The sequence below is a fragment of the Trichosurus vulpecula genome, chromosome 8 (genome assembly GCF_011100635.1).
Source record: "Trichosurus vulpecula isolate mTriVul1 chromosome 8, mTriVul1.pri, whole genome shotgun sequence".
NCBI classification, from domain to species: Eukaryota; Metazoa; Chordata; class Mammalia; order Diprotodontia; family Phalangeridae; genus Trichosurus; species Trichosurus vulpecula.
In genome coordinates, this window is record NC_050580.1 from 115,920,920 (window position 1) to 115,944,608 (window position 23,689).

At 39.4% G+C, this 23,689-nt stretch overlaps 1 protein-coding gene across 1 annotated transcript; it reads right to left on the bottom strand.

Annotated features, from left to right (window-relative positions):
• Nucleotides 1-2,059: 2,059 nt before the first annotated feature.
• Nucleotides 2,060-18,410, bottom strand: BNC1 (basonuclin 1). Its single transcript, XM_036736560.1, has 5 exons — nucleotides 18,372-18,410; nucleotides 11,885-11,984; nucleotides 11,221-11,456; nucleotides 8,347-10,262; nucleotides 2,060-2,744 (listed from the first exon to the last, which is right to left on the bottom strand). Exons 1-5 carry the CDS (start codon nucleotides 18,408-18,410, stop codon nucleotides 2,060-2,062), a joined length of 2,976 nt encoding a protein of 991 aa, XP_036592455.1.
• Between the last annotated feature and the right edge of the window lie 5,279 nt (nucleotides 18,411-23,689).

Consider the following 23,689-nt stretch of genomic DNA (forward strand, 5'->3'; position numbering starts at 1 on the left):
TTTAAAATGTAGTTTCTTAAACTAAACTGCAAAATGAATTTTGTTCTAAAAATGTATTCATTTTAAAGCAAAAGATGTGTCATATATTTTTATTAACTCATAAAAAATGCAAAGAGTATACAAATTTTGCTCCTTTTTGAAAACAGTGAAAAAACAAAATGGTTGTGTATAACAAATATTTGAAAGATACATCACATTTGACTTGTAAACAGAGCCTTAAAGTTTAAGCAGTCACACTTATAAAAAAAAAGTTGAAATAGTTGGTAACAAGTTATTGGCTTTTTCACCAAAAGGCCAAAGTTATTTAATAAGACTCTTCTTTGGACCAAATGTTCTCTTAATGGATGTTTAACATGACTTTAGCCTTCTGTAAATGTAAAAGATTGGTTCAGTTACACTCTGAATATGAAATTCATTTCTCTCCAGACTTGTACAATACTGCCAATCCTAAATTTCATAAGGTCTTATTTCATTGGTCTTATTTAGCTTCCTTTCTAAGAATATGAAATGGATAGTACACATTGAATATATCTTAGAATAAGTTAAGCATTTTAACACAGAGAATGGCAATAACTTTGCACTATTCTTTCTACCAACTAAATTCAGAAAGTTCTACCTAATCTTAATACATCCAAAAAATGTATCAAGATTAAGAGATACAGTTATGGTGAAAATCCAAACAAATCTTCAAAACCACATACTCTAAAACACTTAAATATATACAAACTGTGCTATGAGAATCATGCTTGTATACCACAGGTGACCAAAAACAAATTGAAATTCAAAAGTTTATAAAGTGAAAATAAGCAGTGGTTTTGCAAAGTCTAGCTTTAGCATTTTTCCTGCTCTCCAGGAAGGATTCAGTCAAGTATACTGTTGCACAACATATATACACATACAATACTCATAGGACATAACCACAAATTAAATATTATCAAAAGGCTTTTAAATAAAATGCAACACCAGTAAGTGCACAGAACACAATGCAGAATACTGTCGTTTACAGTGACCAGAAAGAACAAGGTGAATCACCTCAGTTTCAGAACCAAAAATAAGAAATGCAATGTTTTTCTTAACTATTATTAAGCAAAATTAACCCTCTTCCTACCTGGATAACCAAATTGTAAACATCTACCACTGTTCCATGAGCACATCTTTTGGGTGTCTATATCTTCCGTGTATAGAATTTAAAACTTAAATAATTACCAATTTGGGAGTGCTCTTTTTTGGGGGTGGGGGGGGAGAAAGCAGGCAGGAAAAAAAATGATGATTACTTCCTAAAAGTAGTTTACAGAAAGTGCACTTCAAAAGAGTATTTTTCCCCATCCACTTCTAGGATGTGTTTTGCTACAAATCAGGAACCCAAAAAGGGTATTTTATACGTCGCCACTTTATTCTCTGAGAATGTTTTCTAAAGCAAAATAGGAGGCCACCTTAGAATAGAGAGACTATTCCACTCCTCCAAATAATGTGATAGTCTAATCTAATAGTCTCAAATCATTTTCCTAAACCCACATTCTGGCTTTTGGAATTATTAAGGAGTTAAGTTCAAAGTAGCATCTTTAAAGACAGGTCCTCATGCTCTATGATTCCATTAGTCCCCAGGACACACAAATCTGGTCCTTAATACTGCAAGACTACCTTAGTCTATGAATCTCACCCTCTTCACTTCCACTCTAAGTTCAGGATCCCAAACTGTCCACTGGTCCAGTGCTTCCCCCAAGGTAATATGTAAACAAAACTGGGACCAGCTAGATTATCTGCAGGCTTCCATATTCTCAATGAATAATACTTTAGGTTTAAGAGAAGTAATACTAGATAGTACCACCACAATACCATCCTTCTATACTGCATATTATTACTTTTTGTGTCTTTTTTGTTTGTTTTAAACACTATCCAGCCTCTAGGAACTTAAAAAAATCAAATGAAATAGTGGTTTAAAGCCAGGTACCCTGTGGACTTGGCCAAAATGGAGGAAAAGAAAAATAGAGACATTTCATTTTACTATTTTATTATCTGAAATAATTAAAGCTTATCAAAAGAAAAGTCTCCCATCTTGTTACTGGAGATTATTTGGAGATGTGGTTAGACTTTTGTGCAAGTTGGGATTCTGGCTATGCCTATTTCGACTGCGGACTGATGAAAACATGGTGTTGCAACCTGGTACTTTACATTTGTGAAGTTGGCGGAGGTGCACAGTTTTGTAGTGGGCCCTGAAGGTTCCTTTATTACTGTATATCTTTTGGCAGAGATGACAAGTTATTGGCAAACCAGAGGGAAGGTTTGAAAAGCTGTGATTGGCCTTTTCCATGAGGGCACAAATTGGGTAGCCATCTTCACCGGGGATCAGGCTCGGTCCTTCACAGCTTTCATCACTATCTTCCAGAGCAACATTGCCCTCTTCACTTCCTCCGTCGGAGTCCCATGAAGAAGGGGTGCTGCTCTCAGACTTCATGCTGGAGGTAGTGCTCAAATCGAGGACGGTGGCCTCGCTGGTAGGACCGCAGCCATAGCTCTCTAAACAGGATTCTCGGATTTTGGTGATTGGGTAGACGACACTCCCAGTCCGGTTGGTTCCTTTGAAGATGACAGAAGTCTGGGGAGCGTGGTGTTTGAAGGCTGCGTCCTGATAAACCTCCTTAGCCATATCTTTCAAAAGGTAAGTTGCGCCCAAAGGACTATCAGTGCTTTCCAGGGTATCTTTGGTGATAACTTTCTGATGAAGACTTATGTTTGAACTGTGTCTAAAATAGTAAAAAGAAGATAAGCCATCAACAAACTGTGGATCTTTAAAACCTTAAATCATCAATATCATTATGAAGTCACAGTTTAGGGGAAAACCTATAGGCTGTGGGTGAAAAGACTCTCAGGGAAAAACACCAGCCCTTGGCAGCCTGGACTGGACTGTACTGACAGGCACATGATAAATACCTAGGCTTGTTAACTGACCCACTGTTCATTTTGGGGACTCTAGGCTCCTCATCTAACAGGGGTGGACCAGAAGATCCCCTTCCAGCTTTAAGATTCCATGTGATAGCAGCCCGTGAGGTACTTTGAAGCTTACCCAAATGCAAGTCTCACTACTGCATCAGATTTCACAGGGTCCAGAAACAAAATGAATGCTACAGAGTTCTAAAAAGTTTAATCTCTCCATTGTACTTGTCCATAAATGTCATTTCTTTCTATGACTACTCCAGAAAATGAAAATTACTCACTCATTCTGCAAGTACTTCAATTACAATTGTAGTAAGTTCTTCCACCAAATTTCTAAGTTGAAAGAGGAAGCATATTTCGTTGCAAAAATGGACAATAGTCTTACATGCAGATGAGACCACATGCAAGCTGCTCAACAAGATATCAAATGAACTACAACTACTTAAAAATCACCCATCTAGAGAATTTAAATATAGGTATTCGAGGTATGACTCGAGAAGTCAAATGACTTCTGAACATCTTGTATGTACTAATGCTATGCCCATGTTGGCTTTCCCCCAGCAACCCGAAGATATTTCCTTAGCCACCATGTTTCCTTTTTACACTCTTGGCTTCTAAATATGTTGTACATACTAATGCTATACCTATGCTGACCTTTCCCCAGTGACCCAAAAATGTTCCCTTAGCCCCCAGGTTTTTTTCGAGGAGGCCATTGTAGCCGATGTGGAAGGGGAAATACGTAGAAAAGTGGCGGTGGACTGGAAGAGAAATTCTTTCTCCTTTTTTGGATCCTAGAGCTAGAGCTGGAAAGACATCTATAGTCTATCCCCCTCATTTTATAGATGAAGAACTCAGGCCCAGAGATATTAAGTGACTTTGCCCAAGGTCACCCAGGTGGGTTTTGAACCCAAGTTCCTTGACTCCAGAGCTTGTGGCCCAAGCACAAACATTACAGAAACGGGCAAAAGCAAAGAAGGAAGGGTTCCAACTTTAAGGATGGGGAAAACTTTTGATAATCTAATTAACAACTTCATTTTATATATGAAGAAACTACTGCATGACATAGGACAGAGAACACTGGAGGGAGAGTGAGGAAGATCCGGGTTCAAAGTCCAAATCCTATTTCATAGACTACCTGCGTCCACCTTGGGCAAACAGCTTCCCCATTTTAACAGCCTCAGACCCATTATAAGAATAATGGGGTGAAAAACAGTACAGACTTCACTAGGTTGTGAGGATCCACAGAGACAAGACACTTTGAAAACCTAAATGGGCTACAATGACGTGCATCATCACTCTTTTTGCTGTCAAATTGTTTCTCATGGGTTGAGGGTGACAGTCAGGTGACTGGGGCGTCACTGAATTCCCTTTTCCAATCTCTATGGACTTCATTTTCCCACAGAGACAATGTTACATATGGTCATTAGGTTATTAAGCTAGGTCACCTGGAGTACGACTGACTCTTAGTTGAAGAAGCACCGGACCTGGAGCAGTTAGGAAGGGTGGGGTTCTAATTCTACTCCAGACACTTCCTAGCTGAGTGAGCCTCGGACCACTTCTCCTCTTTCAATGCTGGTTTCTTCATGTATAAAAAGCAGCATAAGTGTGGCCCGAGCAGTCACCTCTCAAGAGTTGGGAGGATTGGACCGGACGGCATACAAAGCCCGCCACAAACCTTCCAGCATCATAAAAATGGCCATTGGTCGTTTTTAATCAAGAGGAGTTACAAGTCTTGTGGGACTAACCTTGGGATCTAACCACCCTTAAAAATAGAATTTCTATGGAATAATGTATCCCAGATTCATGTAACCAGTGATGAGTCCAATGGGCCCTTCAAGGCCACCTTGTCCTCATTTCGTAGAGGGGTAGGCTTGACTTGCCCAAGACAAGTAAGTGACAACGTTGGGATATTAACCCAGCTCCTCTGACTCCAAATCCGTGCTCTTTTTAACGCAACACACTTCACGATGACTAATAATAGGTGGCATTCATATAATGCTCTAAGGTTTGGTAGTGAAGTACTTTACAAATTTTATCTCATTTGACCCTCTCAACAATCCTGGGAGGGAGGTGCTATTTATTATCTCCATCGTACAGAGGCAGAAACTGAGGCTAAGAACCTCAGTTTCCTCCTCTGTGACTTGCCCAGGGTCACATCTGTGTGGTCTGCCCAGGTTCACACAGCGAGGAGGCATCTCAGGCAGAATTCAAACTCAGATCTTCCTGACTCCAACTCTAGCACTCCGTACACTGCGCAAGCTAACTGCTACTAGGTTATAACTGTGTTATAAAAGAACTTTCAGAATATATCCTGCCTGCAAATGGGGGCCTGCTTATTTTTATACTAAGGCCAAAGCATGAACACATCAAACACATGCAATTTAAAAAGAAATGAAAGCCTTTTGAATGAAGCAACTATTCATTTAGCAGATATCGCACACAATAAAAAAAACGATATGCGATATGGATCTTAATCTCAAGACTATGTTACTGCTCTTTGTGGTCCCCCACAGCACCCAATGTTACATGTGAACAGACATTCAAAAGATCTTTTTTTGAATGATCAAATGAACCCTCTCCATTTTCTCTCTACCGTCTCTGTGTATTTTCTTTGCTCTAAGACCACTTCACTCATTCATGAGAACACATTTGCTCCTGCTATCTATAAACGGAGGGGCTGTGTTGGCAGGGAGTTGGGTTTGTCCTCAACACTCAAGTTGGGTTTTTCATAGAGGGAAGGCCTGTCTTCTTGTGGACTGGTCTAGAGGGTCCCTAATGTCCATTTCAAATCTGAGATTCTGTTATAAATGTTTTCAGCTACATAAAGTCATTGATACAGTGTGCTGGGGGGTATGGTAGGGTCAGTCATGCTTATGAAATCAGAGATATTTGAATAAAGCATGTGTTTTATTAGGAATGATATATTCCCATGTGCTCCATTCAAGAGTTTCTTTAAGAAATATCTTTAAGACTGGAACATTTTCCCCTCTTACTTTCTCCCTCTAGAAAGCTTTCTGAAATTCAATTTGAACTCAAGTTAAAAGAGGTATCTGGAAATAAATAATTCTCATTTTACAGATAAGAAAATTGTCATGTTTCTGTACTGTTGAACTGATACTTAAGGCCTGCCAGATTCTGACCCCCAACTTTTCAACCTTGCCTTTCATTACTTCAAATTACCCCACTGCTTCGAGTCAAACTAGCCCAAATTTCCCATTTTCTCGTCAATTTTTCCCCCATGCTAATATTTCTATCTGGAATGCCTTCCTTTATAAAATTACTACCCATTCTTTGAGCCAATGATCAAATGCCCCCATTCCTTCATTCAGCTTTCCCTAATCCTCCCGGCCAGATGTGATCTTTCTTCTCTTAACACCCATAACACTCAGCATTTGTATTTCTCTTGTGGCATTTACTATACCAGGTCTTGCTTTAGAGTTATCTATACACACACCTCTCTCTCTGGCTAGACTACAATCTATTTGAGGGCAGGAAGCAATATCAAAGACAAACACAACAAGGTCCAGTTTTGTATTTCTTTAGAAATGTGCTTTAGAAATGCTCAGTAAATGTTTGTTGAATTAATGGATAGGATACATTAAGGCATAATGATGCGAAGGAAGAATGTATTTATCATTCTTCATATATTTCATAAAACTTCTGATCTTCTCTGATTTCTCTTGGGGACGGTGTTTCAGAATCAATGTGATAGGAATGGGATCTGAAGATCTGTCAAGTAACTCAACTTTACTGAAGACAAAAGGACCAAGACTATAACACAGGACAAATGACCCTACTGGATTGGTTGGATATGGTCTATATGCTGCTTAGCAAAAGGCTGGTTATACTCAAACTTAAGAGTCACAGAATGTCAGAATGAGATGAGACCTTGAGAGAGGACATTATACTACATACAACAGTATATTATACCACAGCCCCTGCATTTTATAAATAGGGAAGTTGATATTTTTGTGTATCAGAAACAAAAACAAAAAACAAAACCCCAAACCCAGTTATCAACAGGTTTCCCTTCTTTCAATTTATCCAACCATAAGCCATAAATTTTAAAAAAAATCAACCCTTAACAACTACTCAATAGAAGCCTTTTTCAATTAAGATTATTTTTGCTTTAAAAAATTTCTGGTCACTTACAGGAAAATAAAAGTTTCTATAAATGAAAAAATCCTTTCCTGCAAGGCTCAGTTCAAATGGCACTCATGGTACCAGCCCTTCCTTGATTCTCCTCCCCTAGGTGCAAGTAATCTCTCCCTTTTAAGGTTTCACAGAACACCTTTAATAGTGTATTTTCACATTTTACTCTGTACGGTGTTTTCGGTTCACATGTGACACTGGAGGGTAAGCTTCTTATGGGAAAACTCTAGGAACTCTTCTCTTCTGTTGCACATTCTACCCCCTCTACCTCAATGTGATGGTGGACCCTTCACTTAAAGTACATGTTTATAAAATGTTTGCTGAAGTGATTTGATAATTATATTTTATAAAGGGGATTCAAATAATCCATAGACAATAAGCTCTCTGTATAAAACCATGCACACCCTTTGATCTACCAATAGCACTACTAGGTCTGTATCCCAAAAGACATTTGGAAAAAAAAAAGGAAAAGGACCTATATGTACAAAAAATATTTATAGCAGCTCTTTTCTGGGGGCAAAGAATTGAAAAAGGGGGGGATGCCCATCAACTGGGGAATGGCTGAACAAAACTGGTAGGTGATTATGATGGAATACTATTGTGCTGTAAGAAAGGATGAGCAGGATGCTCTCAGAAAAACCTGGAAAGACTTACATGAGCTGATGCAAAGTGAAATATACTATGCACTACGTGCATATTGCAGCAATATTGTAAGATGATCAGCTGTGAATGACTTAGCTATTCCCAGCAATACAACAATCCCAGACAACTCTGAAGGACTTATGATGAAAAATGCTATCAATCCCCAGAGAAAGAACTGATGGTGTCTGAATACAGATTGAAGCATATTTTTTTACTTACTATATTTTCTTGAGGTATTTTTTTACCCCTCTTGGTCTAAGTTTTCTTTCATAACATGACTATTATGGAAATGTTTTGCATGACTACACACACACACACACACACATACACACACACACACACACACAAACACACACATATATAACCTATATTGAATTGCTTGTCTTTCCAACGAGGGGTGTGGGGAGGGAGGAAGGCAGAGAATTTGGAACTCAAAGTTTTAAAAACAAATGTTAAAATTGTTTTTTCATGTAGCTGGGGAAAAATAAAATACTACAGAAATTTTTAAACATAATAAAAATGAAAAAGCAGCTCCCTAGCCCCTTTTCTCAAGCAGTTAAATTTCAAACGAGTTGCTATCATGACTGCACTAAATCAAACCTTTTACAAATTTCTTACCTGTCTCGGCTTCTGCGAGAAGGGAAGGTTGCACTGCAGCCCTCAATTGTACAGATGTGCATTTCTTTGGCATGTACATTTTTGAAATGAATTTTGACGCTGTAAGTGTTTTTAAAGGTCTTCTTACAGATATCACAATGAAAGCGAGTTTCTTCCTTTTGTCTTCCTAGAGCGTACTGACTGACCTGATCTCGCTCTCTAGGATCCTCAAAGCAAGGAAGAGCCATCCCCCTGTTGGACAAAGCATTTAAAAATCCCCCAGTCAGTAAGTGGTGCTGCAATTCCACGCAGTCAGAATTGGGAAGCTGGTGTTTTGACTGTTCTTTTGCATACATTGGCAGAGGTTCAATTACTGGTTTTAAGACACTGGTGTGTTGTTTGGGATCGCTGAACGCAGCTTCCCTGGGCACAATGGCTAACACTGGGTTTTGTTCAGTCTCTTTCTCTGAGTTGTTCAAATCTTGCTCGGACATCTTTTTTAAATGTTTGGTCTCAATCACCGATTCTGGTTTGGGAGGCCTCCCTCCTTCAGAAAGAGATTTCCATAAGTTGGCTGAGTGTGGGTGCTGCTCTTCTTGGTCAGTGACCTCTTTCTCCACCCTGAGCTTGCATGTCTCTAACTCTCCATCACTGACAACCTGCAGTGGCATCTCTTCATCTGAACTGAGGGCATCACTGTTTTCATTGGCAATTTCCACTGCTTCCTTCTCTATTTTGATAGGCATGCTTGATTTCCGAGATTTTTTCTTGGGAAGAGCATCAAACGGCAATTCATTGGAAGCCAGCTGTTCAGGTATGGAGGAGGACACCAGAGGCAGAGAGGGGAGTGTTCCTGGAGTGTTAGCAAGCTCAGCTGGTGTGACTGGATTGCGGTAGAAAGGAAGAACTGGCTGAACTGTCTTTAAGTTGGGAAAAAGCACACCATTTTGCCCAATACTGGGAAAGGCCGACTGTACTTTGGAGTCAGCGCATGGCCCGATGTAATTGGGGATAGGCCTGCTGTCTGGTGATGTCACAGGAAAGCCTGTTCTTTTGCCCTCCTCAGGGATTGTCATGTTCAAACTGTTCCTCAGATCTTTATCTCGGTTGTTCCTGTTCATAGGCATATGAAGCCGAGGGTTCGGGTTTGCACTGTGTCGATTCCGACTCCTCAGGGAGCTGAAGACCATGTTGCATCCTTCAATTGTGCATTTGTGTTTGATCTTCAGGTGCACAGCATTATAGTGGATTTTCAGGGTCCCTTTATCATAGAAGGTCTTTTCACATGCAGTGCAGAAAACCCGGCCTTTCTTTGGCCCAATACCATTTCTTTCAGTAGTCTTCCCTTTGGGCTCTGGGGACAACCGGGTCATTTCAAGCTTGGCGACTGTGTGGTGTGAACCAGAATCACTGAAATGGGCATCATCTTCGCTTTTGGGTAGGACATCCGGACAGTTTATACACTGTTCATTTTCGACTTGAAATGAAGCAGAAGTAGGAGTTAAGAAGCCATTTTCAGAAAAGGGTATCTGGACATCGTGTTTAATATCATTACTTCTGTCTTGACCTTGCTCAATCACATGTCTCTCCGGTGGTGAACCTATCAGTGGGGGAGGCACTGGGCTGAAGAACTGAAAAGGCAGCATGAAAGCCATGTTATTGATGAGGTTTTCAAAGTGATGAAGGTTGCCAGGGTTCACCTTGTCCACTGGAACAGAAAGGCTGGGACTTCTCTGGTTGCAACTTTCTATAAAGGCCCTGATATCCAAATTAGTTGTTGTAGATGGTATGATAATGGACTGTCCTTCTTTCTCTTGAATTGCCATAAGCTCCACAATGGACTTGGTCTCTCCAAAACGAAGAAACTGATGCAGCGTGGCCAACTCTTCTTCACTGGTCATGATACTCCAGTGATCCAAAACCTTTCCTGATGCATCCTGAATACAAGATTAAGTTGAAAAACAAATCATCAATCGACTGTTCTTGTTCTTGAAGAAACTATTCCCTTGATTCGCCATCACCATTTAATGGCAATACCCAAGTCCAACCCAAGATAACTCAAGTATCCTCTTTGTTCCAACCCAGTGATAAACTACTCAGCTGTCACGACCCAAAGCATAATTGCTTATTAGTATACTCTTGTATGATTTCATCACCAAAATTAAAATACGTACAATCTGAACAAAAGTGGCACCTAGGACCGAGGGGAAAAGATAGAGCAATCAGCCTAGATATATAACTCGAATATTATTTCACTGAAAGCTTAATAATCTTCCAAGCAACTAACATCAGAAAACAAATGAACCTGTATTGATCCGCTGCCAGTGTTCACAAAGCACAGCTGTAATTACACTAGAGTGTTGGAGTTCTTTCAAACTCTAGCTATGCCTAACTTTTCCCAATAACTACAATAAATATTTTATCACAGAACATGTATTTGATGGCCTACTGAGATTTTTCACAGTGCATGTAAGAGTTTCTAAGATGATAAGGAATGTAACATCATAAATTTTTCATGTGATAGAGGTTCAAGGTAATTGATTCCATATTTTTAATCTGAACACTAAAAAGCAAGATTATCAAGATCATTAAATATTGATCTATGTCATAATGTAAGATCATAATACTACTTTACATAAAAGGTCATTTCCATCTAGTTGCAGAGCCTGGTCTGTGTGAGCACATACTTTTTTTTTTTTTTAATGTCCACACAGGTTAATTTGGGGAGATTTGTTAGTCTGGCAAATGTAGGCCACAACCAGATAAAATTCTATCTAAAGATCACTACCAAAATTAAGGTAAATTTGCTAGTACACTGAAACCATGTACAAGTGACATTCCATGAGATGCATTTCCCCCAACATTTCCTAGTGTAGGCTGTTAATTTTACAGTACCTGGAGCACATATCCACGAATATAATCCTGAAGAGTCCAGTCCAAGGCATGAAGAATCTGGATTACCTCCTCTTGTTTCAGTACACTGAAAAGCCGATCTAAAAGAATTTTAAGGCGAATGGGAATAGCTTGGGTCCCGTAGAGCATGAGACTGCTGATATCAAAAACCACATTGGACTGGACTATCTCCACTTGGCTAGTTGGGTACACATTTGGGATCCTCAATTTGCTTAGTGCTGAAAATCAGACATAAGAAGCATTTTAAAGAGGTAATGTCAGTTCAGAGCCAAAGACACTTAAATTCTACTCTCAATTGTTTATGCCAACCAAGACAAAGAAAAGCTATTAATAGTTTTACAATTCTGGTTAACCCAATGACTTCCTGTTCATTCCCACCAATATTTTTTTTTAAAACAGGAACTATAAGAATTCTATAATTCTATTCTGTTCTATACAATTCTATAGGAAATTAAATGTACAGGTCTCAGATTCTTCTCTCCTTTCTTTTCCTCACTCAAACTGCCACATACAGGAGGGGAGGAGAATACACAAGGGAAGAAAATAATCCTCTAAACTAGATAACCAGCTACTGAATAACAGAGTTGACTAGCATAAGCAAAAAGTTATACAAACAGATGTTGGTTAAAAATTTTTTTTTTTTTACCATGTGCCACCCATCCATGTCTGCACTGTTCACACTGACGGTGGTGTATTTTTCCTGGTTTGAAACCTTGACAACTACAGTTCAGAGTGCATCCAATAGCCTGCAAAGTAACAAACACAGTGGTGGATAGCAGATAAATGACATTTGGAACAAGAACAGCAGGGTGTTTTGTTTTCTTTTTGTAAAGCCCAAGCAGAAAGATTATCAATTTCAGCATAGGAAGATAAATAGTTAATTTGGTGCCTGAAGCCATTAATGTAGCAAATGAATATTCTCTGCACCCAAAGAAGCAGCTCGTACCTAGGGCTGAAATAGAAATAGATTTCTTTATTAGAAATAGACTGGGCTTACATGCCACTCAGAACCCAAGGAGTAAACTCTTCAGACTAAGTGTTACAGATGCTCCATTTAGAGCAAAACCGATAAAGGATTAGAATTGTGTTGTTTTTAAGCACGTTTGAGCACACAGGTACGGTTAGATAATTGCCTGTCTTCTAGTTGGAGAAAGAGAGGAAGCTGTTTGGCAGGCAGCTGTGTGTAGTTTATGGTAAAGTATCACTGCGACAACTGCAATGAAAATTCAAATGGAGATTCATGACCTCATTTTAATCACGAAAGGGATCTCACTTTTGGGGGAGTAAACAACATCATTTGCCTCAATCTACCTGTTCAGTCTCACACCCCCCTCCTCCATCCCGGCCTGTAAACCCCATAACTCTCCTTACAGGGCACTCCTGATAACTATTTTCCTGCAGCCCTTGTTCCAAGCAAGTCTAGTTGTTGTGAATACTTCTCATCGTGGAGCTGAACAGTAATGACAAAGATCAAGGGGATAAAGATTTTTGTGTGGGGGCAGACAAAAAAAATTAGTCTCTTTTAGTCTAAAAAGGCAAAGGTAGGAGGAGGGGAGGGAGTCAGGAAATATGATCAAAGCCTATAAAATTGTGAAGGGTATTGATAGGGGAAAGCCCAGACTCGTAAGCCACATCCCAGAATATTAGAGCTAGGGAACATCTACCCCTTGAAGCTTTAAGAGAGGTAGTTTTAGAACAAACAAAAGGAAATACTACTTAAACAGCGGGTAGTAAACATATGGAACTCATTACTCAAAGAGGTGGCAAAGGCTGAATACAAATTGCTTCAAGAAGGGGAGATCTATTAAGGGAACGTAGGGAAGTTTGGGGGTATAGCCCTTATCTCTTAAGTTAACTTCATGAAGGGCAGGCCTGCTATCTTTACCCACTACTCAAGAGGAAATGGAATTTGGGGCAGGACGGAGCCTAGATATGACCCAGTGTGATTCTGTAACATTGTCCAAGTGGAGAATTCGGAACTTAGAAATATGATTCAATAAATCTTACTGACCACACAGCAGATGACTAAGAGCAACAACACTGTTGTCTTGTAGATAATGGCATAAGTGTTATTATCCCCCCCTCTACAGATGAGGAAACTGAGGCTTGGAAAGGTTAAATCATTTGCCCAAGGCCATATAGGTAGTGTTGGAGCTGAGATTTGAATGATGTTCTTTTGCGGCACATCTGGTACGCTGCCGTGCAGGGGGCTGGGAGCTCTATGAGAATAAAAGAATGTTTGAGATGGAGACCTTTGGGGATCATATCATCTAGCCTCCTTGTTTTATGAAGAGAAACAAAGTGATTTGACCAAGGTCACACAGTCAGTGCTAACAGCCGTGCTGGGAGTAGCACCCGGCCCAACAGTTCCCTGTTCGATGCTCTTTCCAATCCACAATCCACAGTGCTTTCTCCATACACAAATATGTAAAAGATAGGCATGAGTCCAAAGTGGGTCGAGTTCTCACTGACAAAGTTTTGGAAATATTTAAGTTTAAGCTGAATTTCTCAGACCTTCCCTTCATCCCCAATCCTCCAGTGAGGGATAAAGGTCTAAAGAATGAAATGAATTATTAAATAGCAAAAGCTCTCACACAAGACCTGCCTGTCAGTTATGAAACACGATCAGGAGTGGTAAAAGCAGCACACGGTCTATTTGGACCCAAGAACACAAGGCATCAGTTTGGGAGAATTGCCTTCTGTTTCGACCAGGGATAGGATAAAGGCACTGGAATACAAAAACATTGGGTTCACTTGCTGTAGTGGTTAACAGAATGACTACTTTACCTTTTGGGGGCTTTAGTTCTTGCCTCCAGAAACGTAGGGATAGTGCTTATTTCAAAAGTGTTTTGAGATCCTCTGAACATAAAAGGAAGAAAGGAATCTGTTATCGGGAATTGGGAAACCTGCCCTTAGAGCATGTATCAGGGTGCCTCAGCAGTGATAATTAGTGACTCTTTCACTTTTAGAAATTCACATCTCTACGGCTTGCTCATTTCCAGGATTTATTCTGAATGAGAATGACATATTAGCATGCCTGGAGATACAAAGATGGCAGGAACTAGGCAGACTTCGGTTTTCATCTGAAGGACTGGAGCAGGAGGTAACAGGGTGTGCAGCTGACTGGAGTATTTCTGCATAATCCCTCAAAGAAGTCATCCTCAAACGATAAAACTGGTGAAAAAAAGCTTTTAGCTCCTTATAAAAGAGGAGAACCCATGAGCATGTGGGGTAGTATTAATTAATCACTTTTCCTCCTGTAACAGAACTATTTCAACTCTGTTATAGAAACATGTGAAGAACAGAAAGTCATACACATTTAAATCAAAGGTTAAAAAAATTAATAAAGATCACATTGATCTAACAAGATGTCAAAACAGAAATATAGTTCAATTAGTTAACATCCTTATACATCTGACAGATGTTCCAACAGTACAGACTTCCATGAAAAACTTTCAATGTAAGCTGCTGGAGAATCAGAATCTTGCTGACTGGCTGTTCTGAATGCACCTAGTGTCCGGTGGTCATTTACAAGCAGCAGGAGTATTTCACAACTTGCTTCAACTCCAAGGCTCTCGGATTTCTTCAGAATGGGTACCCCCCCACCAACACAGATAGTGACCCCTATACATTTTAGTAGACTGTCCTCACAGGTTGTTGGACACAAATATTCATCACTTGCAGGCCAACTGGGTCGCAAGCCTTTCTGAACCCAGCTAAACTGGTTCTCAAATGAGAAGGACATGTTCTGGGTTTATACTCAGTCTTTTTCAGTTCTTGAGAATCTGCCAGACCCTATGCTCTGTGAGTACATCACTACAAAGACGAGGCCATTCTTAGCTTATATTTAATAAATTAATCTATTTGGGATTTCTTTTTTCTACATCTCTTTTCTCTCAAAAGGACTACAAAAATAAGAGATTCAACATTTTCTTTTCCTCTTACATCCATTTCCCTCAGAGTATAACTTAATCTTAAAACAAGGCATCTAGATTATAGTTGGTTAATATTTCAGTTATTTGCAACTTGGGAAAATTATTAGTAAGTTAATACTAATGATAAGGATAATCTCCCATATATCCATATCACGCTTTATGAAATACTTTCCATTATGTTTCTCACTTAAATGGCAGGAGACAGAAAGCTGTACTCTGAAGCCAGGAAAATCTGGATTAATATCATGCTTTGTGACACACCAGGGAAGTCACACAATGTCTTTAGACTCAGTTTCTTCATTTCTAAAATGAGGTCTATGGCCTCTTAAGGTGCTTACCAGCTTTAAATCTATGCTTTTATATTGTTCATCTGTAAGGTAGGTAATCATTTTTATAGGTCAGACCATATCTCAGAAAGGTTAAGGCCAAGGTCAATGGGCTAGCAAGGGGAGAAGATCTTTTGACTCAGGTCTTTTGATTAGACAGAAACAGAGACATACAGAGAGAGGCAGACCAACACACAGACGCAGAAGAGAGGGTATGACTGGGTTTTTCAGCGTAATTAATCCTTCATACACAAACTTCTTGGGAGCAGGGATTGTTTCATTCTTTGTCTTGTGAATCCCAGCACCTACCTGGTAGGTACTTAATAAGTGCTTACTGACTGATTAACTGATAGGGTTCTTCAAGGGGACCTCCCCACATATAGAGTTCCATGCCAGAGCAGCATGGCTCCTATTGACAAATGACAGCTTTTTATTCACCCCAGCCTAGGAAATTCATACATGCTGCCATTGAGTCGTTTGCAGTCCTGTCCGACTTTGTGATCCCATTTGGGGTTTTCTTGGCAAAGATATCAGCGCGGTTTGCCATTTCCTTCTCCAGTTCATTTGACAGATGAGAAAACTGAGGCAAACAAGGTTAAATGACTTGCACAGGGTCACACTGCTAGTAAGTGTCTGAGGCCAGATTTGAACTTAGGAGGAGGAGTCTTCCTGATTCCAGGCCTGGTGCTCTATCCACTGTACCACCCAGCTGCCCTAAGATTCACATATATTTGAGTGATTAATTCCACTTTCCTTTATGAACAAGACTTTCCGTCTTGAATATCACGTCACTTGGTCACCTCATTTTAGGAGCTTTCTCAATCAGGATTTCCAAGAAATTTATCAACAACTCTAATCTCCAAAACTGCATTTTATAAGCTACACTCAGATCACTTCTAACTTAACCCATTTTAACAAGAGATAATGACGCTAATTAGGCATCTAGGGAAATAATCTCATCTGAATCATTTATTAAAAAAAGAATGCTATTTATAGTGGCTAAGAAAGCTTCTCATTTCAGAGTGTTTTTTCAATAAGCAAGAGAGTCACAGAATCCTACCACGTTGAAGAACGAAAGCATTACATTCTAAAACATTCAAAATCAAATAAAACTTCAAAATTCTAATTAAAGGGCTAGAGGTGTACATGGAAATTAAAATGGAAAACTCTTTTTAAAGTTAAATCCTTTCACTCAGTGTCTTAATATTTCTTCCATTCTCCAAAAAAACAAAGCAGATGTTTAAAGCATTCTGGACACATCAAGTTATAGTTATAATTGCTTTTTCATCACTCTTCCTCTTAACCTGACAATTTCCAGAATCAGTATTAGTCATTAGTCACATGCTTTAAGCCAGTATTAAAAATTCTGGTGCTCACGATGATCCAGTCTTTGTTAATGTCAGAACTGGAAGCATCTTTTGGCCACTCAAGAACCAAGTAAAGTTACTGACTGGACTCTGCCTGACAGGCACGTCTGGGCTGTCTATTACTGAGGATACAGGGTCTGCATCCACTGTCAGAAGGACACGTACCTTGAGTTGTTTTTCAAGCCACACGAGTGAGTTTGCACTGACTGCGTGCACACTTGTAGCTAGCCAGTCAGGATGGGCTTCCTTGGAGCAGAGACCTTCGAGATCGCACTTCTATTTAGCTCTGTGACAGGATTTGGATTGTGTTCAAGAAGCAAAACTACCCTCGTTTAAAGCGACTGCAATCCCCAGCATTTGTAACTAGGATCACATTACAAAAAAAGAAATTCAAGAAGATCCTGGATGACTCAAGGCGGTGAGGAGGGGAGGGAGACTTGAGTCCTGTCTACTTCTCAGGGACTAGATGCTGGACTAAAGATTCTAACTCCAGGGTTCTATTACTGATCTGCCATATAGCTTTAGACCAGTTAATGAACAGTCCCTAGGCCTCTGATTCCTCACCTATAAAATGGGATCCGTCTCAAAGACATGTTTAGAAAAATTAATGAGGTAAGAGGCATACAGAGCTTCAGAGAATAATTACCAAGATGCGGTTGCTATTATTCTTAGTTTGATAAATAAACCAGGATTTCAGTTTTTTCTAGCACTGTCAGCTCAACTCCTGTCACCACCAATAGAACTACCAGAAAAAAAGAAAAGCATTAACAAAACATTCATTCATGAATTAAACAAATATTTATCTAGTAACCATGTACAAAGTCTGTATGATATCCTGGAGGGGGTCTAAGAAAGATGAATAAGAAATTATCCTTGCCCTCCGGCAGCTTACAATTAAGTGAGGTGATCTCTCTCTCTCTCTCTCTCTCTCTCTCTCTCTCTCTCTCACACACACACACACCCACCCACACACACCCACCACTAAACTACAAGGCAGACCATATCAAGAGCCTGAAGGGGGAAATATTAGGGCAACTTAGAGAAGACGGAAAAATCACCTGGTTTGAGAATGCTGAGAGATGAGGGGAAAGGGGACCATGAAAGCTGCACGGAGGTGATGTTTGAGCTGGGCCTTCAAAGATGGACAAGCAGACTTTGGATACAAATTCTAGTCCCTAAGTGAACAGTCCCCAAATGAAATATTAAAATGGAGCATTTGTTGTTGTTGTTATCAACAATATCACATGCCCCTGGAAACCTGCAGGACCACAGGAGCTCAAATTTAGAGCAAACAGGAGCCCAAACGGCTTTCTCCAAAATTATCTTGTCGCCAAATGTGATGTGTTGCTGTTGGCTTTTTTTTTTTATTTTTTTGCCTCAGTCCGAATCCTACTTGACCTCTCTCTGCAGCATCTGACATTGTCGACTACCCCCTCCTCCTGGATAGTCTCTCTTCTCAAGGTTTTTGTGACACTGTTTTCTCCTCCTACCTGTCCTGACCATACCTTCTCAGTCTCTGTTTCTGGACAGTTGTCCATAATCATGCCCCCTCACTGTGGCAGTAGTCAAAGAGTGTGGCAGTAAATGTTTAACCGTCTGCTCTCACTCTGCTCCCCCATATGTACACAGGACATGCATTTAAGTTTAATATGCATTAAATATTTAACAACCGGCTTCCCTCCCAAAAAAGTACACAGAACATACTTTTAAGTTTAATCTTCTCTATCACTTTCTGAAGCCTTAATTATCAACAAAACAATAAATCAAGTCCTGATTTGTAGCATATGTCAATTTCTGAGGTGTAAATACTCAAGATGAAAATTTAATGATCAACTCTTGTGAGCCACTTCAAGCTGGCTCCAGCACACACCTGGATTAGTCCAAATGTTTTTCCTATGCCTTCTTTTCCCTCTCTGCTCTGGTGACCTCATCAGCTTCCACAGCTTTAATTATGATCTCTATGCAGATGGCTCTCAGCTCTATATATACAGCCCAAATTTTCCTCCTGAACTCCAGGCCTGTCATTAACTGCTGTGTTGAACCTTTTGAACTGATTATCGAATAGACGTCCCAAATTCAATGTGTCCAAAACAGAACTCATCTCCTCCTACCCCTCCACATTCGCCCCTTCTGAATACCCTTATTTCTTTTGAGGGCCTCATCATCTTTTTTAGACTCCCAGTTTTACAGTCTCAGCTTTATTCTCAACTCCTCACTCACATCTACTTCCACCATATTCCTTGAATCCATTGTTTCAGGTCCTAACTGCCTCGTGGCTATGCCACTACAACAGCCTCCTAATTGATCTCTCTGGCCTCAACTTGGCACCCCCTGCCCCAAGCATCCACCAGCATCAACGTGACAAGGTCAGTACCACTCCCCTACTCAATAAACTCCAAAGGCTCCCTATTGCCCCTAGGATCAAATACCAACTTCCCAGTTTGGCTTTGAAAGTTCACCTTTAAAGCAGGGATGTTTTCATTTTCTGTCTTCACATTCTCAGCATCTAGCACAGGGCTGATAGGTAATAAATGATTGTTGGCTGATCGATTCTAGTCCAATCCTTTCAATTTTACCAATTTGGAAACTGAAGCCCAGAGAGATTACATCACTTGCACAAGGTATCCAAAGACTTATTTCAAAATACTAGTAGACTGAATTCATCTCCTTACATGAGTCGACCATCATAGTTTGAACTTTCTATATTTTTCTTTTTAAGATATTCATTCATTCTTTCAAGTATTTTCAAGCACCTAACATATAGAGGCTATAAAACATGGTCCCTCCCCGTTGAGGTACTTACAGCTTCACCACAGAGACAAGCAATATGTATGGGAAAGAATAAGGCAATGTCAGAACATACCCTAAACGTACAACAGTGAATTCTAAAGGCATCGTAGCCAGAGTTCATGGAAAAGATAACGAAGAGATTAAGACCTTTTTCTGGACGTGGCCAATGGGAGAAATTTGTTTTGCTTGACTGTACATGCTTTAACAGGGCTTTTGATTTTCTTGCTTCCTCCTGAGGGTGGGGGAGAAAGAGAAGGCAAATTTAAAAATAAAATGTAATTAAGTAAAAGGAAAAAAAAAGTAGTTTGGGGAGTGGGGGGACAACACAGGGAAAGGCACAGAAGTGGAATTAGGATGACATGGATGAAGGGAATGGGGACTGGTTTGCCTGGAATAAAGAGATTCATCTTGTAATGTCTTATGAGCTTGGCTTGGTTAGGCACTGTGGGGCCTGATAAACGCCTGAATGAAAAGTTTGGATTTAAGCCTGTTAGTAATAGGAAAACTTGGAAGATTTCTTCTTCTTTTTATTAAAAATCAGGAACGTAACTTCACATAATCCACTTTTAAGAAGTGCAAGTGAGGCAGAGCTGGGAGACAAGATGACTAATTAGAAGGTAATGATCAAGATGTGAAGTGATGATGGCCTACAACAGGGTGGTAGCACTGGGCAAGAAAAAAATGATGGTTCCATGCAAGATACATGTTAAAAGAAAACACTGGAAAGTGACAGAATAAATGGCAAAGAAGAATGAAGAGAAAAGGGAGGTGGGGCAGTCAATAATCACGTGAAGATTCCATCCTGGATTACTGGAGAGGATGGTGGTACCACCAAGAAAGGGCCGTTATTCTGGGAGATGAAAATCTGACAGAGTTGTGGGTGATGTGTTTGTGTGAATCTTGCAGAAGGGAAGTTATAGTTCTGCGGCTGTCTAGTGCAAAGACAGGTGACTAGTAAATTCCTTTTTCTTTTGATCTCTCTCGAAATACAAGTATAAACTTCTCCCCTCAAAAACGTATCACATTAATGTCTTCTTTTTATTTTCAGAACTAATAACTTCATTGAGAAAAAGGAAATAAAGAAAAAGTTTTAAATAGAGTATTTAAAACAAAGCAAAATAAGACATTTCTATTCCTTTTCAAGACATACTACACAGAATTAAAAGCATTTTCACTAACGTCTTCCATTTGATACTAAAATTAGGGATGTACAGTAGCCATCTTCAGATACCCTTAGAAAAGTCAATGGGCAGAAACTAGCTGCACTTTTGGATTGGTATTTTGAATTTTACTCAGCTTGGAAGACAGAATTGAGGCTCAACTCTTGCACTTTGAGATGTCTTCAATCCTATGCCATTGTCCATGAGGTAGGCACTTAGCAGAGCCATAAACGGCTGCATCGGGGGATCTGAACTTTGCTGAGGAAGATCCAAAACAACCTACTGCCAATTAAAAAGAAAACCAAAACCAAAACCATGAGCTGTGCCGTTCTGTGTTAATTCTCTATAAGCTCAGTTTCAGTTTAATTCCCAGGATGCCACTGAAGTCCAAGGCATAATTAAATGAGGAATGCCATTCCAAACAAACTGTGAGTGCACCTAAGGAAGCCAGTATGTATATCACGAGATGTCAAAAGCACCAGAGTAAGAATTTATCCTTCAATGAAAAATGGTAGCGACATGGCAGGGCCTCCAGTTCTCTGGAATTAGACACTTATCTCTGAAAGCGTAGGGGAAATGTTTCTGAAATATGGGGGCGAGGGGGGTTGGCTGTTGGTATGAAGCAGGAAAATTATTCAGATGCTTATTTTCTTACACAGCAGGACAGCAAAAACTATCCACATGGGATAAAGAATTAAGAGTAGCTACAACCATGCTCTTAAAAAAAACACCAACCCCTATTGTTAGGTCTAGTTGAGTCAAAACATACATGTGACAACCGTTTTCCACATGGTATTGTTTTGACAGGGTTTTTTCTGTCTGCTTTGGACACAGTTTTCTTTCTTCATTTCTCTTGGGCCCCACATTGATCGAATAAGACTATTACCACCCTGAGGCAATGTTACCACAGTTTACAATAATGAGACCATGTGTGGACCCCAATGGGGTTGCAACTTGTTTGGCTATAACTGTGAAGAGTTTCGGGAGGTCAGAAACTGGACACTAAAAGGGTTTAGTCTTCCTTTTTGTTTTTGTTTGTTTTTAAAGACTTTCTTATTTCGGCTAAAATGGAAGTGTATATTGGGTGCAGAAGTGCCACCACACTCCAACCCCAAGAATCTCCAGAATTAGGGAAGCTTCAAAGATTAAGAGAGTAATGGGAAATACTCCCTTTAAGTCAATCTCCATTTGTAAAAAACTTTCAAAATACCAACTCCATACTGCTATTAATAGTGGCCTAAATGATTTCTTAAAAAAAAAACAAAACATATCTGCCATGGAAAATTTGTAAACTTCGCCAACTTAAATTTTTTTTTTAAATGAATCTTCTCCCTAAACAGTTACCTTCGGCACTGAAAAGAGAGGAGTTCTGGACCTGAAATAGGAAAATTTGGGGTGTAAAAGAAGGATCACATTTCTGAAGAAGGCAGCTTGTTATAAAAGCTATCTCTAAATGAAATGTTGGCTTGGGGTGGGGGGGGGGAGAGAGATTAAAAACAACAACAAATCACTACCACCATTCTTCTGGCAAGTCATTTACCCTACAGGGCCCCTCAGGGCAACTTCTGTTAATGAGCACTGTCAAAATAATTACTAAGGCCACAGACAACTGCTGCTTTTTTTTTTTAAACGTCAGCAAATACTCTATACTGTAGTTCAATTTTACTGTCAAACTGTATGTCGTGGGCTCATTGTATCATGTATATTTAATCCCACGCATTTATAAATTACAGGCATATTTTGAGGCTCGGTTATATACTCCACTGGATCATAAGGTTGACTTCTTGCACCTCCAAGTAAGAAATCAGGAAGACATCCTTCCTCTCGCAGGACATTTTACAACTGCTTGGCTACTCCGTTCAGACCGACCTTAATAACAAGCTGCCAATCCGCACCATACCGAAACACATGCAAGACTGGAATGTGTCTACTACTGCAAAGAGAAAGAAACGTTTTGGGGAGCTTATCTGCAAGTCATTACGGTTGCAGAACTTCTCGAAATTGACAAGGGAAGCCATTTCTAAAGTAGATTACAACCTAAACTAACAGATCATGGTTTGCTATCTATTGAGCACCAATTAGTCATTTCAAGCTACCAGCTTTCTGTTCAAGGTTTAGAAAGAGGCTCAGTCCCTGAATTCTTATCAGTTTCAATATACTAAACGCTTCCAGATGATATTACAAATTATTTCAAGGATGATGCCTCATCACAATTACATATCTGAACCAAACGTGTGCTACTGTACATTTTATCTACACAGTCAATACTTTTGATCATTTAACTTTTTGGATGAAGCGATAATATCCATTTATTCAACAGTAGCCTAGATGAATTATGCACTTTTATTGGTGAAATCAGACTTATTAACAGATTTTCTTTTAATATTAGATAAAAAGGTAACGATAATCATAATTCTTTGTAATTATTTTTAAGAAACTAGTTGTATGATCTAATTTTTAAAAACCAAAGAAGTAAAAACTAATTGTAGTTTTTCTTTACTTTAAAATTTGTACTTTTCAATCCATTTGATGTTTTATAACATTTAAGTGATGTGCATTCCTGGGATGGGCAAAAGTTATTTTAACATTTAAAATTTGTTTGGGTTTTTTTTTCTGCCAAATGCATTGTAAAGCTTAGATTTTTTTTGGCTAATTCCTCTAAATTCTCAGGTCTTTTTTTAAATCTCAAGTGGTACTCTTAAGATCCCTTTCACCTTACATATCAGTCTATGGTTTCTTTTTCTATGCTTGTTCATGTACCCTTGAACTAAAACTCTTTAAGAAAACTGTGCAATGATTATGCAAAAGTCTAATGATAAGTTAAAACAATCAAACCCAACATTTGTTATGGGGGGAGGGTTTGCACAGCATAC

What these genes read in the sequence shown, in the direction of transcription:
- BNC1 (XM_036736560.1), bottom strand. Translation starts at nt 18,410, where the DNA reads ATGATTATGGACAACTGTCCAGAAACAGAGACTGAGAAG. An exon ending in CAGAAACAGAGACTGAGAAG is followed by an intron (nt 11,985 to 18,371) that starts GTATGGTCAGGA and finishes GTTACTTTGCAG; the next exon opens with GCTATTGGATGCACTCTGAA. An exon ending in TTCGTGGATATGTGCTCCAG is followed by an intron (nt 10,263 to 11,220) that starts GTACTGTAAAAT and finishes TCTTGTATTCAG; the next exon opens with GATGCATCAGGAAAGGTTTT.